General features: G+C 40.7%; 1 protein-coding gene across 1 annotated transcript in view; it reads right to left on the bottom strand.

Annotated features, from left to right (window-relative positions):
• LOC145978327 (disintegrin and metalloproteinase domain-containing protein 10-like) overlaps positions 1-21,202 on the bottom strand; it is a 280,356-nt gene that overhangs the window by 151,172 nt on the left and 107,982 nt on the right. The window contains exon 2 of the mRNA XM_083110886.1: positions 2,377-2,512. Coding sequence (XP_082967012.1) covers positions 2,377-2,512 — 136 coding nt within the window. The remainder of the gene's footprint in view (positions 1-2,376; positions 2,513-21,202) is intronic.

Below are 21,202 nucleotides of genomic sequence, written 5' to 3'. Positions count from 1 at the left end.
TGGGGGTGTTAAGTGACTTATTGAGCCACCCTGTAGATTGTTCTGCAAAGGACACTTACAAAGTAAACGGAATGAGAGAATACTGTTTTATTTTCCACGCAGATTTCTTTTCCTTCCTCGATAAAATTCAAACCTAAACTTTCAAAAATAAAAACTTACATGAGCGTGTTTATAGAGATGTGTAAATTCAATGGAATTTGGATTTATAAAAGTGGCATTTTATTTCACGTCCACGGAAAGAAATTCACGCATAATTCCCGGCGGGCAGCTACCCTGTTAGTGTAAGCTTTACTCGTTGAAGCGTTCTTTCGACGCTAGGAGCATCTTCTATTCTGTATGCATGCAGTCATGCAGCATAGATTCAAGGTTGCAACGATAATTATTAAGATAAGGAACGTGGTGTCGTAAGTGCAGCTCCATCTCGTATCCATACTTATTCATTAGCACCCTTTAAAACAGGAAAGAAATGCCGCGACACCATGCAGAGCGAATTTCATACCAAGTTTCTTATGGCTTACAAGAGCGCTGAGCAGAGAGCGGCTAAATTTCAGCAAAGGACAGCGAGAGGAGGGGAACCCGGTAGAAATCACGGCCGTGGAAAATTAGTTCTTCCGGTTAGTCCCCGCTACTCACTTGTTTTCGCCAGTTTCAATCCAACTGGGAACTTCATTAACATTTTACATGAAAGGGAGACCGCTACATTTTACTCCCCCGGTAGGGACAGGAAGGCAAAAAATAGTTCGTATCCTGCTGGAAGAGTAACGTTAATAATTTATTATCCTCCCCCTCCCATTAAAAAAAAAAAAACATTACGGTTCATCCCCCACGAGGCAGATTTTTCCATTCTGGGTAAAACGTATTAGGATTGCGTGAAAGGTTTCGAATCTAATATAACACAAATATAGGGTATTGTTAAAATGGAGTCTGGCGAGTCCATTGTTTAAATGCTAACAATGGGAAACTAATATTGTTATACGCATGAGGTTGTGAGGAAAGGACTAAAGAGAAAAATCAACATGAAAACAACAGTGAAATAAGAGTATAAAGATTAGATACACAGACTGATGGAAGGGACAATTGTTGCGAGGAGAATGAAAAAAAAAATGGCTTGGTTCAGGTTAGGGGGTTGGAAAGCATGAGACAAAAGGATAGAATATAATATAAGCATAGGAAAAAATATATTTAAGCGAGGAAAATAGAAATGGCAGGAAAATACACTAAAATAAAATAAAGAAATAAGACAAGCACGGGGAATATGAAAGTAAATATGGAAAAGAAAAGAAACATAAGAAGAAAAATGATTCAGAAGTTTACGAGAAAAGTTATGAAAGAAGTAATATAGCTAAAAAATAAGATGAATGAAATATAGTACCAAGCTAAAATAATTGAACAATATGAAACAGGAGTTGAGATGAAGGTCAGAATAGAAAGAAATACAAATGTGCGAGAAAATAGAAAAGGAACCGAAAGAAAGAAAAAAATGAAAATAAAATAGAAGAGGAAAATAAAAATATGGGCAATGTGAGAGAAATGAAAGAATGTGGAATTATCGTCTTAACGAAATCACACAAGACAGAATAAAAACTAAGCATAAGAAATAAATGGGTGTCATGAACGAAGGTTACATTGCAGCGTTGGAATCGTGGACATTCGGTTACGAAACTACCATTTTCTTTTCAGTTCGTGATTCAGGGCAGACGCAAATTGTCCTTGTGCAGGAGCAACTATGTTATTGTGCCTTTCATTTTGTATGTTCCTAAGTTTACTTACAGAACCATTGTAGCGTAACGCGATACAAGGTAGAAAGCAAAATATGGCACACGACTTGCTTTTGTATTAAAGCTTAATATGGCAAACGACTTGCTTGTTCTTTGAATTCACGCAAAATATGGCAAACGACTTGTTTGTCTCTTGTATTCAAGAAAAATATGCAAGCAGACAACTTACTTGTCTTTTGAATTCAAGCAAAATATGGAAGACGACTTGTTTGTCTTTTGTATTCAACCAAAATATGGCAGGCGACTTGTTTGTCTTTGGTATTCAAACAAAATATGGCAGGCGTATTGTTTGTCTCTGGTATTCAACCAAAATATGGCAGACGACTTGCTTGTCTTTGCATTCAAGCAAAATATGGCAGACGACTTGCTTGTCTTTTGCATTCAAACAAAATATGACAGGCGACTTGCATCAAGCAAAATATGGCAGACGACTTGCTTGTCTTTTTTATTCAAACAAAATATGGCAGACGACTTGCTTGTCTTTTGTATTCAAGCAAAATATGACAGACGACTTGTTTGTCTTTTGTATTCAACAAAATTCCGTAGACGACTTACTTGTCAATAAATAAACAATAAAGAAACGAAAGTGCAGACCTACCTGTTATGAGCGGTGAAGTTAAGGCGAAGGGGGGCGGCAGACACGTCTCTTCTCAGCCTCCGATGCTGCGTCGCAAGATTGTCCCTGTCGTAATACACAGGCTCGAAATGGCGGATGAACTCATTCAGTATCAGTCCTGTAATGACAAACAAAATTACACAATTATAAGCAATTAGTAACGGAACGTTTGCGACAAAAAGAACAACGCACGTCACTCTCGGCTAGAGTGTGTCTCGATACACGCGCTATATCGATATATTATAAACATTCATCTCGTTCTCGTCTCCGTCTCGAAGGACAAGTCTTGAACTCGCATTGTTTCTCGGAATGTGCATCTAGCAAACAATATCGTTAAGGTTTTCACCTTTTAGAATTCTACACTTTGGGGATGTCACACAGCGTGTCACCACACAAGCTTTCGCTATAGCGTACGTGAAACATTTTTTAAATGTTTTAACCCTAACTCAGACGCTACGAACCTTCGATAAAATGGAATCTGATAATTTGTGATTATGTAATTGATTACTTGTATTATCGGTCTGTGTATGTTTGTGTGTATCTTAATTGTATTGGTTCTGTTTATATTTTTTGTGTGAATGCTTATCTGCCTTTCGTAACTGGAGGTTTTATCTCCGTTGAGGCAGTAATTAAATAAATAAATAAAATACGGCAGACTAGAGTCCGAGTGCATTCAGAACATATCCAGCTGACTGCGTGAGTCTAGCCAGCGAGCCTACGATCAGTGTACAGCGTGAGCAATAGAGTTAGCTATAGGCGCAGAGTAGAGATGACGTCAGCTGTTCACTTCTTGATTGGAGGCGTCGGGAGTTGAGACTCGTTCCCAAGGCGCAAGCGCAGAACGGCCAGAGCTGTTACCGAAATAATCTCACTCTACTACAAATTATCTCTGGAGGAAGCGAACAAAAACAAGTCTCTGCGCAAGTAGTGACGCGAGACGGCTCCACCAATAAACACGTGAGAGGGAACGGGATTGCGCGGAGGGGCAAGCGACTGTAGTTACCAGCCCTCGCAGCACATGTACTGCTTGGCTCTGCCCACTTGATTTCCTCCTCTTCTCTGGCGTTAAGCGCGGCCTTGCTCCAGAGATAACTGAGACAGGGCATATTTGGCATTTACACTGAAGCAAATTGCGAACCTATGTTGGGATGTTGCATATACATTCAGGATAAAATTTCCGTTTCGAAGTCTCCTATAGCGTTGAAACACAGCGTAAAACTGAAAGATGTTATCAAGAAAAGTTGTTTCCTTTAATGACCTCCACACTCTATGAGGGTTTGAGCGGTGTCAAGTTGTACATCGAGACGGGAACGAACTTGAACAAACAAACCCAAGAGCCATCCATGAACAGACAGACACGGACGCTGATCGCAAAGCTTCCTACCTACAGTCATTTTGGCAACCTTCCTCATGGCCCTTCTAGCTCCTGACAGCTATAAAACTTCCCCTCCGGAAATCGTTGGAGAGGAGGAATAAACGTTACCATAAAGAATGCATCCAATATTTTTATACCCTGCACATGTCTGGTTTCCTTCGGACAGACCAAAACCTACGCTTTTGGGAAGGGAAAAAAATCGACGCAAAACTCCCGACGAGCATCCCAGAAAGCCTTAATGTTCACATGGCAGAGTTTATGTCAATTTTAATAACAGGTAATAAACATTCTCTCTCTCCATGATCGTGCTCAAAGGATGGTCTGTTGAAGATGAACGATTAATTGCTGCCGGTATCCCCCTCAGTCATGCACGAATAAGCTCTAAAAGGGCGCATGAGGGAGGTAGTATCAGCGAATATTGCTGTGGGCGAGGGAAGTACCAATGGCAAGAGTGGTACAGGAATCGTCCTCTGAAAAGATGATTACAGGATTTTTTCTTTATAAAAATGAATCATCCACTCTGAAACTGAAATTTATCTGTTAAAACAGACGACTACATGGGTTAGCACAGCGCGCTACAAAGCGAGGGGTCCCGGCTATATATATACACAGGGTGTCCGAATTGAAACGCCCTAATTTCAACTGTCTGTAACTCTACATGTATTTCATGCATCCAAACGAATTGTAAATTAATAAATATACATAGTCCTAAAGTTTCTGTGAACAAAATAGTAATTATTTAGCACATTTTAGTACACTTCTACATGCGCCCATGAGTCGAACGGAGGATGTCCAGCCGAAACTCAATTTTCCGCCAGGTTGTCTGTAGCATGTGTCCCATTGGCAACCCTTTCACGAAGCGGTACAGAGTTATCACTCTGGTTGAATACACCATGTCCTTGACATACCCCCACAGGAAAGAAAACGAAAGGGGGTAATGTCAGGCGCATGTAGAAATGTACTAAATGTACTAAAAATGTACCAAATTTTCTAAATAAACTAATTACTACTTTGTTCACAGAAACTTTAAGACAATGTATATTCACTAATGTATAAATCATTTGGATGCATCAAATACATATGGAGTTACAGACAGTTGAAATTAGGGCGTTTTAATTCGGACACCCTGTATATCTCGGCCTGGGCATGGGTGTTTTTGGGAGTTTGTTTTAAGTCAAATTTATGCACAGATTGGCTAATCGGGACTGGACCTACAGTTTAAAGTGCGATCCGAACCACTGTGCAATATACCTCTACCGGGTATCGAACCCGGGACAATTTTAATGTTATTTTATTATATATTATAGTGGTTCGTGATTGTATTAAAGGGCCAGAAATTTTAAATAAATTCAATTCCGGTCCTGGAGAAAAAATCAGCAAGCGTAATATTTTAGAATGTGGACTGTCGTAATAAAGGATAGGAATTTTTTAAAACTGCTTCAATGGCGTCGGTCAAGGACTCAGCTCGGTATTACTAGTTAGTTTCTAGTAGTTTCTCGGTTACGTAAGACTATTTTCCATTACAGATATCTAGAAAACAAAACTAGACAGACAACAGTTTGTCCGAACAACTTCCAATCCATCATACAAGTATATATACAATCCTTATACATCAAACATCCAGTGCCATTAGTATGCCCAAAGGCATTCACTTCCTTCCCAGGTAAGAGCAATCCTGCTTCCCGTCCACAACAATGAGAAGACCAGTTTGCACAACTGGAATCTATCTCCTTTAACAGAAGATCACTCATGCGTAGGGGGTCGCTTTCATCTTTTGCAACGAGTCTCTGATGCGTGGGGTCACTATTACGCAAGGTGCGTTGTAACAAACGCACGCATTCTCTGCCACGAAAGTACGTCAGAATGAACGAAATCTTGAGCCGAAAGTGGCCAGCAACCTCACTGGACGATAGAACTTTTGAATTGAATTTACTTTATTGATGGACAAGGTACCGCTGTTGCTAGTCTACCACCTAATTCTATTTTTTTTATTTGATTTTTTTTAATTTACAGTAACTTTTGGTTAATCGCGTGAAAATAAACATAAGTGTAGTAAGCATAATACAAACCAATCATTCAATCAGCAGCCTATATCATTGTAATAATTAAATCAAGATGAGCAGGACAAGGATCATGCATGGGAGAGAAGAGCAAACTTGTTGGGCAACCTGATGGTAAGAGACCTATACAAAGATGGAATGGCAATATTAAGACAGTAAGGATGTTCAAGAGAGAAATGATCTTGCCCAGGTAGGGGCAGATGGAATATATACATTGCTCCAGCAAAAAAACTTCAGGTTTAGGAATGCCAAAGAATTGGTTAGATTTAGTTGGGCATAATGCTTTTGAATAATAACCATATGCAGTGAGAAGATTTTCTCTAGGTATCCACCAAATTGGGTCTTGACAATCTGAGAGGTAACATCCCTCCTCATCTTCAGAGACTGACAGGAAAGGTGTTCAACCTTGAGTGGAATCTCACCTCCTTGAGAGCAGGCGTTAAATTATCCGCCACTTTCTCCCCTCCTTAATCCAGCCTAATGAGAGTAACAAGATGAGATAGCTTACCCATCTCTTTCCTCCACAGGGATTCTTGAAGGGGGTAAATTTCATTCAAACAGGTAGAAGCTGCGATTACGACACCAGTAAAAGTTCAGATGGACTGACCGATCTATGCAGCTTTAGCATACACACGCAGAAGCTGTTTCCAGACCAAATCGAACATACTGGGCTATCATACCATACATCTCCACCAAATGTCTTAGGCCAAATTAGAACGCCAACAATCTATTAAAAATTACTCTAACAACACAGCTAAAACATAGTTCAAACTTAGTCTTAAATATTAGCATTCAAATTATCGATTTTCGTATTGGTTCACCCAGGTAGACAATTATGTATCAATAACCTTATTTCTTTCATATTGCATTCCTTTACCGTTAAACGTACGTACCCTCTATTCTATCCCTGCGTATCATTGACTTTTTCATGTCTATGAACGCTGATCAACAGAAATGATAATTACTCGTATTTAATTTATATATACTGCAACGGATTATTATTATTATATATATTTAATATAATATATTTAGTTTAATTAATTTATTACTTCATTATTTTGTAATTCCTCATTTTAATTTTTAAAATGAGCCGACCTTCGTAGCATAGACGGCGTTAGGACGCCAGGAGTCCTGGATTCGAATCCCTGCCTAAGCATGGATGTTCTTTGTGAGTGTTCCTTCATCAATTCCATCATATCATCACTCATCCTCATCATCACAATTAGCCAAACGTAGCAGAAAAGCGACGCTAAATATAAGAAATCAACCAATCAATCGATCAAATTTTAAAAAATATGATAATAATTGGACACAGTATAACGTCACTTCAAAAATCCCTAAACATGAAATATAATTTAGATTTCAATTCGAAAACTGCAGTATTGTGAGTATTGTGAGTTTGTTTTTAAACCCACTTTTGTTGAGATAGCCCAAATCTTGGCCTCCTCCTACGCCACTGATTCTACGGTTTTTTCGCCGTTGTAGTAGTTGTTGATTTTGATTTTCACAGTATCAATGCATTGTTGTTAGAGAAATCAAGAGTTTATATATATTTTTAGAGTGTACGGCATTCATATTCCCAAATATTCTTAGCAATCAGAAACATCGTAATTACGCGCCATAAATCCAGGTCTTACTTTGATCTAGTCATCGCTTCTTCCTCCTATAAGGCACTGTTTTCGACACAATTTATCAACATAAAGGAAGAAACAAGGTAACGTTACAGCAATACTCCTCAGAAAAAGGGAAGATAGAAGGCACCAATCGAACCAGCCTCCTCCTCCGTACGTGTCAAGTGTGCTAAGCGGGACGACCTCCAGCGGCTGAATGGCAATGAGTCAGCTTCAGGGTTCGACTACATTGGCAGCTCTGTACCGAATAGCGGCGTCGACAGAGGATTTCTTTCAAGGAGGTCTATCTCTTTCTCTCTCCACTTGTCTGTCTCTTCCTTCCTCCTCTCTCTCCATCTGTATTTCTCTCTTCTTCCCCCTTCCTTCTTTGGCTCTCTCTTTCCACCCCTCTTTCTTTGTTTTTCTTAATCCCCATCTTCCATTGTCTCTCTATATCCCCTCTTTCTATCTCTTTATCCCCTATTTCTTTCTCTCTCCCTCTCTTTCTTTGTCTATCTTTCTCCCCATCTTCCATTGTCTCTTTCTCACCCTCTTTATCTCTCTCTCTTTCCCCCTCTTTATCTCTCTCAATTTCTCCCCTATTTCTTTGTCTCTCCCTCTCTTTCTCTGTCTCTCTTTCCCCCTCTTTATCTCTCTCTCTTTCTCCCCTATTTCTTTGTCTCTCCCCCTCTTTCTTTGTCTCTCTTTCTCCCTGTTTATCTCTCTCTTTCTCCCCTATTTCTTTCTCTCCCTCTCTTTCTTTGTCTCTCACTCTCCCCATATTTGTTTGTCTCTTTCTCCCCCTCTTTATCTCTCTCTCTTTCAACCTCTTTATCTCTCTCTTCCCCCTCTTTATCTCTCCCTTTCTTCCCTATTTCTTTGTATCTCCCTCTCTTTCTTTGTCTCTCTTTCCCCCTCTTTATCTCTCTCTCTTTCTCCCCTATTCTTTGTATCTCCCTCCCTTTATCTGTCTCTCTTTCCCCCTCTTTATCTCTCTCTCTTTCTCCCCTATTCTTTGTCTCTCCCTCTCTTTCTTTGTCTCTCTTTCCCCTCTTTATCTCTCTCTCTTTCTCCACTATTTATTTGTCTCTACCTCTTTTTCTTTGTCTCTCTTTCCCCCTCTTTATCTCTCTTTCCCACCCTTTATCTCTCTTTCCCCCTCTTTATCTCTCTCTCTCTTTCTCCCCTATTTCTTTGTCTCTATTTCCCCCATCTCTCTTTGTCCCTCTTTCTCCCCCTCTTCTTTTGTCTGTTTTTCTCCGGTTCTTTCTTTCTCTCTATCCTCTCTCTTTCACTCCCCACCCCTCTCTCTCTTTCCCTATGTGCGGGGGAAGAGGGTGAAAAATAATACAGGGTTATTACAAATGATCTTCCCGATTTCAGACGTCTCAAAGTTTTATTTCATATCATTTCAGATACGGTTGGTAACACTGCTGCTTAATAACGACGAGAGAAAATGGCTGCCGGCGAAGACAGGAAAGCGTTTTGTGTGTTAGATTTCCACATACACCAGTCTGTTATTAGTGTGCAGCGACATTTCCGTACAAAGTTTGGTGCAGATCCACCCAGTGGGCATTCAATTCGTAAATGATTCTGATTTTAAAGAAAGGGGATGCATCTGTAGGGGAAGGTCAACTGGCTGCCCGTCAGTACACGAGGAAACTCTGGAACGGCTCCATGCAAGTTTTACCAAGTTTCACTCACATTGAACACTTGTGAGGTGGTGAAAAAAAAACTTTATGAGTTACTATTTACGTTGATATAACCTTTTTGTATCTGGGTTTCATTAAACGTGATTTACATGTGTCTGAAATCGGGAAGATCATTTGTAATAACCCTGTATATTTATTTCGTAATCCATTTACTTTAGCTAGATCCAAGCCATTTTTGCTAAGACGTGCAATAATTTTAATCCCTCAGATGCGAAAAAAGGGAAATACGTACAGTGTTCATTAAAGCTATAAAAAAATAGTGAGTATCGGTAATAGGATACTAGTAGACACGCTGTCGTAATTAAATACTTTATGGGGATTACGACATGATCTGAGGGGAATGTGCCATTGGCCTTGGTGGGGGGTGAGGGACAAATACAACGGTTACCTCCTAATTCTTTGATTTTTACACTTTTACACAAAATTTTTGGACTTTTCCAAAACATTTTTTTTTTTACTCTTGAGTCAATTTCCTGTTCTTTTCCAGTTCTTTTCTGACAATTTCCAGGTCAGTGGGATACCTTCACAAGTAAAAAAGAGCCTTGCAAGCTCCGGTATTGAAATGCTAATCAGAAACTCAAGGAAGCAAAGCTCAGCCTCTGTTTGCCAGCCGCTCCCATTAGAATATCAGGCGACGAAAGAAGATTGATCACTGCCCATAAAATCTCCCTTGGAGGAGTGGCTGGCGACGGGTTTAGGAAGCCCGGTTGACGGATACCCGGATTATGGCGAGATGAGCTACTATGCTGCTATGTATCCGAACTGTCCGATAAAAATTGTATTCACGAGACGGATATTTGGATGAAACTGAGAATATACTATTATGTCTTGGTAAACACGAGGAAATATACTGTTACAAGAGCCTAGCTGAAAACGCAATCTACTGCATTCGAGAGATCCGGGTTCGATCCCCGACGGGGGAGAATTGGGATATTTTCCACCTTTTTAAGCAGCTCCGGCGCCCACCCAGCGTTGTATAAAGTTGATAGAGGGAGATTATTTCCATAACATTTTTGGCTGCTATGCATTTGAAGCTTCGAAACGAGTCACAACTCTCGAAGCAGCCAATCAACGAAGCGAGCCACTGACGTCATCTCAACCCAGAACCTATCGCTAAGCACACTGCTCAGGCTCTACACGCCCACTAGGCTCGCTAGACAGACTCGCGTAGTCCGCTGGAGGTGTTCCGAAAGTAATTCGACTGTACCTGGAGGAAACTCTGGGGGGTAAAGGCGGCCAGGGGCGTGGTTGCTGATCACAGCACCCCCACCTTCGGCCGTGATCAAGGAAGTGTGGGGCCCTTACTCCACACTCCCTATACGCCTTCATGGCGTGGTGCAAAGCACCGGGGGGCACTTTGCTTTTACTTTTTACAGCAAGACTCGAGCCTTTTTCTCTACCAAACAATTTTCAACAATTATTTTCTGCATATATCTCTCGTTTTTCTATCGTGTCTCTTTTCCACGTTTAATCATGTCTTGTAAGGGATTCGAACACGGAATCTGACGTCGTAGCATGGTACGCTGACTACTCTGCCAGGGAATGGCAGAAAAGCCGTTGTTAACGGTCGGCACGGCAAGGCGCAGGAAACTGATTTGAAAGGAATCAAATGGGAGTAACCCGCGAGTTGAATGTCAAGGTTGCCTACCCCGAAAATTAAAACCGGCCTTGGGCCTTCGTCCTGAAACAACTAGACCATGCTGGTGTAGATGTTTTGTTTACTGTACACACTCTTGGTGGTGGTGTGCGAGATATCGAGCAGGAAACGTGAAGACTAACTCCTTATGGAAGAAAATACCTCAGATCCAAGTTAACTATATTTTCTTCTCTTCACAAATAAAGGGTGTCTAAAAAGGACGGAACATTTTGAAACAAGAGGTATAAAGAAGAGAATAAATAGTTGCAAGAAATTTAATCATGGAAATAAATATTACAGAGATGTCATTACATAATTGCATAGCGCTGAAGAGATGGATAGTTTCATGACTTGATAATGACGTCCAATAGATGACGATATTTTCTAAGCAACCATTCCTGCGTGCTGTTGTCGACGGACATCCTGCATAGCTCGAAGTAACATGTCCATAGGAATCTGAGCGATTCTACAGTTGCAGGAGGTCGAGTCGAGAAAGAATCCTTCCGGTGGAGGCACATTGCACAGTGGTTCGGATCCCACTTTCAACTGTAGGTCCATTCCCGATTAGCCTCGCTGTGCACAAAGTGGACTTAAAACAACAATTCAGTTCAGTTCACAACTATTATTTGAAAACTCGCGTTGGTCCAGTCGGCAGGGCGTCTTGACTGCTAAGCGGGAGATTTGGGTTTGATTTCTGGTGTGGATTTGCCCAGCTATGTCCATGCATGGAGCGGTTGGGGTTCACCCAGAGGACACCTGGGGGTAACCCTGCGGGGGGGGGGGGTGAATGTAGCCTGTGCGTGATGCTGATCACATCACCTTCACAAATTGACAGTGAATGTGTGAGGCCCTACTTCTACATCTCTAATATGACTTCACGGCAGGAGGTCGTGTTGTCTTTATCAGACAATCGAATACCTTACGAGAACTCCCTCCGGAAATTTGCTTCTAGATACACCGCTGCCTGGTAGTAGCAGATCCAATCATGTCCACCTTCCATCTCATCCGGGAAATATCAGAAAGGTGGCAAAAACGTCTCGCAGAGGAGGAGAATTTCTCGGGAATCAAAGGAAACTAGGTCTCTCTCCAACGTTTGCTCCCAACTCCAAGAAATTTATAACGCACCGCAAGCAACTGACGCTGAACAGCAAAAATATTGAGTGGTTAATAACATCCGCGCTCTGTAATTCCGTCGTTTCAAGAGCGGATTACAGCGCATTACAAAGAAACAGATTATAATCCTTGACGGAAACATACAGTGGCGAAACACGGCGGTTTCCATGGCAACCAGGAGGATCGGAAGCTTATTTTTGGGAAGCTTTATTCTGACGTGAACGACTTCCCGGAAAGGAATTGCCTGCGAGTGTTGCCAACTATATTCTATCCGCCAGAAGAACAAAGTCATTGTAAACACACACACGCGTGGTTTCTGAGGTTATTTCAATGGCAGCTGCGTGGAAATCTTGTGCGTAGGAATATAGTGCCTGGGATAAAGCCATACCTGCTACATGAAATTTGTGGGACCTTAATTATGACCTCTACATTTACGACCAACATATCCATGCGCAATAAAACACCAGAACTAACACACAGGAAAGAAACTACTTCTCAGAAATCACGTGGTTTGGTTTACATTAACTTCGTTCTTTCAGTGGATGGAGAATCCATGCAAAGGTTACAAAGTATGTTGTAACTCTGTCGTACACGTTTGATGCACATTTCCAAGTCAAAACGTCCATTTTATGGATAGAATAATCGGGACTGGTCTTACCGATACCAGCCGGGAAGCCTCGATCACAAGGCGGCCATGGGTGCATCTACAGATTTAGATGTGTGAGGTGTATAGGAAAAATTTAATTGCTAAGGATTCATTTACGTCAGAAATACTTTCTAGACATAATTGGTACATTCTAAATAAAAATCAGCAACGCATACAAAATAACATCCAATGCAATTTCCCAATCGGTCATTTGGCAGCAATAAGTTTGCAAGAAACATATATTTTATGGTATATAAAGCCCTGCTTTACTCCACTAATGTACTACACTTTGTACACCGGAATATGTGTGTAAACAATTTACAAACACCACAATAATAGAGAAAGTAAATAAGGGAGTTCAAACGCAATCTACGAACACAGGAAAATGAGCAAAAGGGACCTATACAAACGCCGGAATATGCACAAATTAGTAAATCTGTGAACACGAAGCAAGTGCAAAGCGAATCTACGAACAGCAGAATAAGCTGGAAAGGGATCTACAATAACAGAAATAAGCTAGAAATAAATATTCTAATCGCGCCAAAAAGCTCCAAAGGAGGGCACCAACACAGGGATATGAGAGAAATAAATCTTCAAACACACGAAGAAGATCGAAATATCGGGAAAAGAGCGAAAATAATCTACAAACACAGGAATAAGCTTGAAATAAATCTTCAAACGCACGAAATGATCAAAATGTCGTAAAAAAAAAAGTGAATCGAAATCTACAAACACAGGAATAGGAGAAAAATAAATCTATAAACAAAGGAATAATATGGAAGGAAATCTACGAACACAGGAATAGGAGAAAAATGACACTATAAACAAAGGAATAAGATTGAAGGGAATCTACGAACACAGGAATAGGAGAAAAATGATTCTATAAACAAAGGAATAATATTGAAGGGAATCTACGAACACAGGAATGAAAGCAATGGTAACATTCAGACACGGAAAATGTTTGAAATAAATCTTTAATCACAGGAATAAGACCAAAATGCCTGCAAAAGAATGAAATTAATCTAGAAACCCAGGAATATGAGGGAAAGGAGTCTAAGAATATAGGAATAAGTGAGAAAATAATCCTACGCGAAAAAGAACAGAAGCAGGTACCAGTGAGAAAGAAACTATCCGCGAACAGGATTAAACCCGGTTTTCCGGCGACTCGAATTAGGCAATAACGATGAAACTTAATGCTCCAAAACCACACGTTTAGTTTACGTGCCCTACGCTCTTGGAACAGTTGAGGTGTAGCTTGAACAGACAAGACCAAACGAAACAGAGTAGGATTTGCCGGCTGGGCGAGGGAGAGGGAAGCGAGCGTAAAATGTCTTGGGAGCGGTAGTATTGTCCCGAGTAATTAGAAGCAGCCGAGTGTGAAAAGGAGGAGAAATTACGCGGCAGTTTATTTTACGCCCCCCTCAGACTGCGGTTTTCTGCTGCGAGCCCCTACGTCGCCAGCTGCCATGTCGATTTTCGTCCCCTGCAAAGTGAAACGTTGGAGAAGAAAAAACGAGGGGCGTTCCAAAGAACACCCATATGAGGGGACGTTTTCTGAAATGTGTACTCCACCCTTCCATATGTAAATATTACGACTGAGCCTATACCATTTTGAACCGATAACCAGCGTGCGATATCCTGGGGGACGGAAGGATTTCCCCCACCAACAATCTTGGCCTCAAAAATACCCCCACCAAACATTTCAGCAAAAGATAAACAATTGGTTTTCATTTCAAATATACTTTCCTACAAGTAAGTATAATATTGAAAACACACACTGTATCTTTCAAAAGATCATTAACAGATCTACACCAATAGCAATATATTCACAATAAAAGTAAAAAAGAATGCAAGATAAATGTAAGTATGACATCAAATTGCTTTTAATAAAAGCAAAAAGTAACCAAAAATTATTTCACTTCAACTATTACATAATAAAAAAATTAAACTATTTTGTAATTTGTTGACATTTTTAACCAGGTAGTAAAGAAATTAGTTTTCTACTTTATAAAAACCTGATGTACATAAAAGTAACACAGTTAATTAATTTTTAGTAATTAATTTTATATTTAATAACATTATAATAACGTATGTCATATTCAATGATATCCCACCCTGACGATACCGATGCTTCAATTATAACCATTAATTTACTACAGTTTTGCTGTAAAATATTTAAAAAATTACATCAGAATATTGAAATACCTGCTATGTAATCACAAAATACAAGTTTTGCTATTGGTGCAAAAATCGATGAAACTTCGAATTTTGCACAGGGCAATTAGATTCCACGAAGGTGTCGAGAGGTATTTTTGCAGACCTCGCGAACAATCAAAATGTCTGAAAATATCGGTAAATAAAATCGAACCATACTTTCCAATATCGATTGTAGTGGTATCGGCCGATACCGATATATCAGCATCAGAATCGACTCAGCCCTAATAAACAGAAGTGGGAGAAATGTTGTAGCTTCTCCGGAAATGAAATGCCAGGAGAAATTACATATTTCATACATTTAATTTCTTTCAATGACACTTTCCGTTGCCACGTTTACTATTTTACCAACATTGGAAACACGCTGAACGGGGTTGTCAAAATCAGCTTTCATACAATAACATATAATACCGGGTGTCCCAGAAGTCTTTCCCTGATTACAAACTTTATTCATATCCGCTATATGCAATAGAGATGTTAAAGTGGTGCCAAAATGTTGGAAAACTAACCAATTTTATTTGTTGCAGGTTTCAGTAATGTGGCTCTAGTGTGAGTGCCAAGGAATCCCGAATTAATGCTGTTGACATCGGGTGGCATCTTTCCATACAATGTTTCTTGGATTTGACAGGATTTGGGAATGAAGATAAATTCCATTTTTTTAAATACCAACTTATTGATGGCAGATATTCTAGACGAAACAATTCTGTACATTTGAAAGTTCCTCTGCACTGTTATTGGTGACCGAGTCTCGTGATAACAGAGGACATGCTGAGCTTTTTCCTGATTTGTGAACATTTCCGGTTTTCTGAGCACTGACACTGCTACACTACAGCCACGTTACTCAAACCTGCAACAAAAAAACTTGGTTAGTTTTCCAACATTTTGGCACCACTTTCACATCTCTACCTTGCATATAGCGGATATGAATAAAGTTTGTAATCAGGGAAAGACTTCTGGGACACCCGGTATATATTTTAATACACATAATATTATATTAAATGAAATAATATAAGAACTTTCAAAAAACGTAAGGCAACCCTACTAACACTACATTGCATTACGTAGGAAGAACTGATTGCAAGAGTGGACTGCTACATGTTTATCTCAGTAAAACTTTAGCTGTCAAGCAGTGTTTGGCGCACGGGATGTGTGCGGTTGGGGAGAGAGCAACGCAGTTTTAGCTAAAAACACACAATTCTGCGGGCAGACATGGACACAGGTGTTCTTTTTTTTGTATGGAAAGAATGAAAATTTTCTGTTCTCGGTGCTTTCATATTTCCAAAATTACGAACGAAAACATACATCTCTCACCGTAAAAAAGAAATTATTTTGCGCCTGGGCATTAAATGGAACCAATATCAAAAGCCATTCACGCAATATTTCCTTCCATTATCCGTGTCTCCTTCGACAGCTGTTCCCCTTATTCTTTATTCAACGTCTTCCGCTTGCAAGTTCCAATGACCCTAACCGACTGCATTCTTTCGGCCTACAGGTGGGAGGCGAGTGACTAAGAGCAGCGTTGCCACAGCCTCTGCACAGTGGTGCCACCTGGTGTTGCCTCGCCTATGACATTAGTGCCTAGTAACTGAAATCATACCTGTAATTGTAATGGTATACCGTTACTTTTTACAAGTGAAGATTATTACTAGGGCTCGGAAATTGAGGAAAAATCCTTTTTTTCTCCTAGTGTCCGAAGACAAGGCCCAAAATAATATATGTTCATTTTGGATCATTGTAGGCCAGAAAAAGGTGGGTTTTATTTGTCCTTTTTTGCCTTTTTCAGCGTTTTTTGGCTTATTGTTCCTTTTTTTAGCCTTTTTTAAGGTCTTAACGGCTTCTTTTTGCAACTTTACCTTCTTTCGACTACGTTTTAACTGCCCATTCTCAATTCGAAATAAAAAAAAAGAAAGAAGAAAGAAAGAAATATATTTGAACCATCCCTGAAACGAGAGAAAAACATTTTTTGACGACTGAAGCAGGTACGGTACAAGGTCCTTTAACCCTAACTTGTCTGGAAGGTCGCGCTGGAGATGACTACTGTGATATACTGCAATGCCAACTGAGGTAAGGTTTCCGAAGTCCTATTTCTGTAACCCTAGTGTGGTTAGGCCAAATGATTCTTCAAATATGATTTTTCAAAATATGTTAATCTAAAAAATATATAATGTCTGAAAAAAGATGCATTTCATTCATATAGTTTTTTCGCACTGTGTTCCATACCACCAGAATTTTTTATTTTTTTATTCATTAAATATGTAATTAAAACTGAAGTTATTAATTAATTTGGATCTCATTTATACGTCCTTTTTTCCGTTTTTAGGTCTTTTTTTGATATTTTCACGTCTTTTTATAGGTCTTTTTGTGGCAAATTATAGGTCTTCAACTTCCGAGACCTAATTATTACTTTCATTACCACACTTAAGGTTGCCTTGATGAACTCAGAACTGGAAGACTTATTTACCAGAACGAAACATGTGTTGTTGTGGAAGAAGATCTCGGAATCCAACAGGAAAACTGTGACCTAGTAGATACTTGAATTAATTAACCTAAATCTACAGATTTTTCATGACACTTCCCTCATAGGTAGAGTTAGAAGCGTGAGAGAGAATGCTATTTCCTGCCGACGAAAATTTAATCAAAGCCTACTTTTACCTGCCTTACTGTTAACATGTTATAAATAGGAGATGTTCACAAGGGTTCCCTCACCCTAAAGCGAAGACAAAATAATCTAGAAAGGGAGGGCGTGCAGAGTTGTACAGGAAACGTGCGGTTATCAAAAAACATCTCACTGTCAGAAGTTTGAAAGCTAACACAGAATGTTGCATGAAGTAATTATGATGTCACAGACGAAGTCAATTCTAAAAAGTTGGGCTAGGGACCAAGGGAGGACAGAAGCTTATCTGGGAAGCATTCGCTCACCCACATGCCTCCTCCTCTTCTAGATATTTGCTCTGTTAGAACTGCTTACAACAATTGTTGCAACCGAGTGATGCTTAATCACTCTCCACGGTATCTAGGATTCCAAGTAGCATTCTTAAACTTCTATCGCTCGCTCATCGTTTTGCATGTTTTCATTCAGCGTTCTTCAATTCTGATCACACCATCTCCGTTTTTATCTTGAAGCATTATGGAGCTCCGATCACTCACTTTCCGTGTTCTTTGTATTCTCCTGCAGCCTTGAATTCTGATCACACTTTTCATGTTGTCTATATTCTCCTGCAGCATTCTTGAACCCCGATCACAATCACACACTCTTCGTGTTCTCTGTATTCTCCTGCAGCCTTGAGCTCTGATCCCATTTTTTGTGTTGTCTTTATTCTCATGCTATGCAGCATTCTAAAACTCCATTCACACATTCTCCGTGTTGTCTGTATTCCCCTCCAGCATTCTTGAACTCCGATCGCACACTCTTCATGTTGTCTGTATTCTCTTGCAGCATTCTTGAACTCCGATTCACACACTCTCTGCGCTGTCTATATTTCCCTCCAGCATTTTTTAACTCCGACCACACACTCTTCGTGTTGTCTCTATTCTCTTGCAACATTCTTGAACTCCGATTCACACACTCTCCGTGTTGTCTGTATTCCCCTCCAGCATTCTTGAACTCTGATCACACACTCTTCATGTTGTCTGTATTCTCTTGCAGCATTCTTGAACTCCGATTCACACACTTTCCGTGCTGTCTGTATTCCCCTCCAGCATTCTTGAACTCCGATCACACACTCTTCATGTTGTCTGCATTCTTTCGGAACACTCTTTAACTCCGGTCACACACTCTCCGTGCTATCTGTCTGTATTCCCCCTCCAGCATTCTTGAACTCCGATCACACACACTCTTCGTGTTGTCTGTATACTCTTACAGCATTCTTGAACTCCGATTCACACACTCTCCGCGCTGTCTATATTCCCCTCCAGCATTCCTGAACTCCGATCACACACTCTTCGTGTCGTCTGTATTCTCTTGCAACATTCTTGAACTCCGATTCACACACCCTCCGTGTTGTACGTATTACCCTCCAGCATTCTTGAACTCCGATCACACACTCTTCGTGTTGTCTATATTCCCCTCCAGCATTCTTGAACTCCGATCACACACTCTTCGTCTTGTCTGTATTCTCTTGCAGCATTCTTGAACTCCGATTAACACACTCTCCGCGCTATCTATATTCCCCTCCAGCATTTTTGAACTCCGATTCACACACTCTCCGCGCTGTCTATATTCCCCTCCAGCATTCCTGAACTCCGATCACACACTCTTCGTCTTGTCTGTATTCTCTTGCAGCATTCTTGAACTCTGATTCACATACTCTCCGCGCTGTCGATATTCCCCTCCAGCATTCTTGACCTCCGATCACACACTCTTCGTGCTGTCTGTATTCTCCTGGAGCATTCTTCAACCCCGAGCACTGGCTCTATTATACGTGAAGTCAAAAGCGCCCAGAGGCGCATTTGTGAGACACAGTGGTTAACTGGACAGTCTTCCTTTGACGTTACTAATCCCTCACGACAGGGGCATCTCCCGGGGAGCGTTTTATCACAGAAGCCTCTAAATTGCCAAAGCCGTGAGCTGTCTTGGGGACCGCACAACATAAAAGCCAAAAAGTCCCGGAACATCCAGAATCTATCAGCCGTGAGTTCTTTGAGGAGTGAATGGTCCACGGGACTTTGACGCCCCTTGCAATGGAGCGGAAGATTGGCGCTCTCTCCATTCAGAAGAGATCAGGGAGAGAGAGAGGGACTTTTCAATCTCCTCCCAGAGAAAAGTGACTTCCATCCTGAGGCTTGTGATGCGGTTCTTCGTAATCTTGAAGCCTTCCATTCCTCTATTCAGCGAGGAAGTAGCCGAGGACCTAGAGAAACGTTCCGACAAGCGCGTCTCCACAGTCCTTCTACGACCTGTTCCCATGCCTTTCAGTCATCTCGTATCCTACGATCTAAATTCCCGCTTTTCCGAGTACCAATACGCTAAACTTAAATATAGCCTTGTGTGTAGCGTTTAGAGCAGTGTTCTGCGAAACCAGGAATCTTGTGTTTGAATCGAAGATAAGGCATTGGTTAATGGTCTGCCCAATGGCGTTTGATCCCCCATTAGCTTGGTCCAGAATTCCCAAATGAAAAAGAAAGTCAGTGTAGGAAAACATGGCAATATAAGGGTGGGTAAAAAAACGGAACATTGCCGTCATATCTTCTCGTACGAAATTTGTAAGTTGGCATGCCATAGTATATCTTTTTTCATGAATTACATTGCATTCATCGTCTTGTAGGCCTCCTTTGTCGTCTTGTAATTACGGGTACGATTTCTGGTTTGGATTTCACATTAAAATGTTCGCCAAGTACCGATATGAAGATAACATGAACGTAAGATTAATTTGCCTAATATTTTTATACTTCTTATATACAGGTATGTGTGTGTGCACGTGGCATATGTACTCCGTAGACAGAATACAACCCAAAGTAGCAATTACTCATGCATTCAAGCAAAACTTTCAACCTGGTAAGCCAAACAAATTCTGCACGGTATAATATTGCTTGTTTGAATTTTTGTTTTAAGTACACTTCATGCACAGACAGGCTAATCGTGACTAGACCTACAATTTAAACAGGAATCCGAACCACTATGTGCCTCCATCTGGTATCGAACCAGTGACCCCTTGTTTAAAACACCACGATGGTTTTATAATATTATCTGCTATGTACTTGTGAAAAAAAGTAAAGTAAAGTACTCCCCTGTGCTTTACACCACGCCATGACTGCGTATAGGGGGTGTGGAGTTAGGGCCCTCACACTTTCATGATCACGCCGAAGGTGGGGGTGACGTGATCAGCACCACGCCCCTCGCCGCCTTCACCCCCTAGAGTTTCCTCCAAGCACCCACTTTATACGAAGCAGGATGAAACGGGTGGAAAAAATCCCGGTTCTTCCCCACCGGCATCGAACCCGGGTCTCTTCCATGGTAATTTGATTTTTATTTGTTTTATTTTACTTCACTTTTTGTGCCACTTTTGGCTAATTTGAGATGATTTGAGTGATGACGTGATGAACTTGATGAATGGACACTCACAAACATCCATGTCCAGGCCGGGATTCGAACCCGGGACCCCTGGCGTCGTAGCGCGATATTCTAACCACTCCGCCACGGGGGCCGGCTTCGCATGGTAGTTAGATGCCCTAACGACTATGTACTTGTATCTATATTTGAGTAAAAGCCTGCTAATTCACTACATAAATAAATTAATAAATTGACTTGATTAATAACATTATTAGAGGAGAAAGTCTAAATATTGGCGAAGGTTTAAATATGGGTTTTGGAGTTATCAGCGCTCCCGGTTGCTGCAGCTTGGCAGAGGCTATTGGAACTGGTTATCTGTCAAGGACAAAGGTTGCGGCGCCAATTCGCAAGAGAAAGTGGTGGTTAGTTTCGGCCTTAGACGCTGTTATAAAA

The sequence above is a fragment of the Lepisma saccharinum genome, chromosome 24 (assembly GCF_977018435.1).
Source record: "Lepisma saccharinum chromosome 24, izLepSacc3.1, whole genome shotgun sequence".
NCBI lineage: Eukaryota > Metazoa > Arthropoda > Insecta > Zygentoma > Lepismatidae > Lepisma > Lepisma saccharinum.
This window is presented reverse-complemented; position numbering and strand designations above follow the sequence as displayed.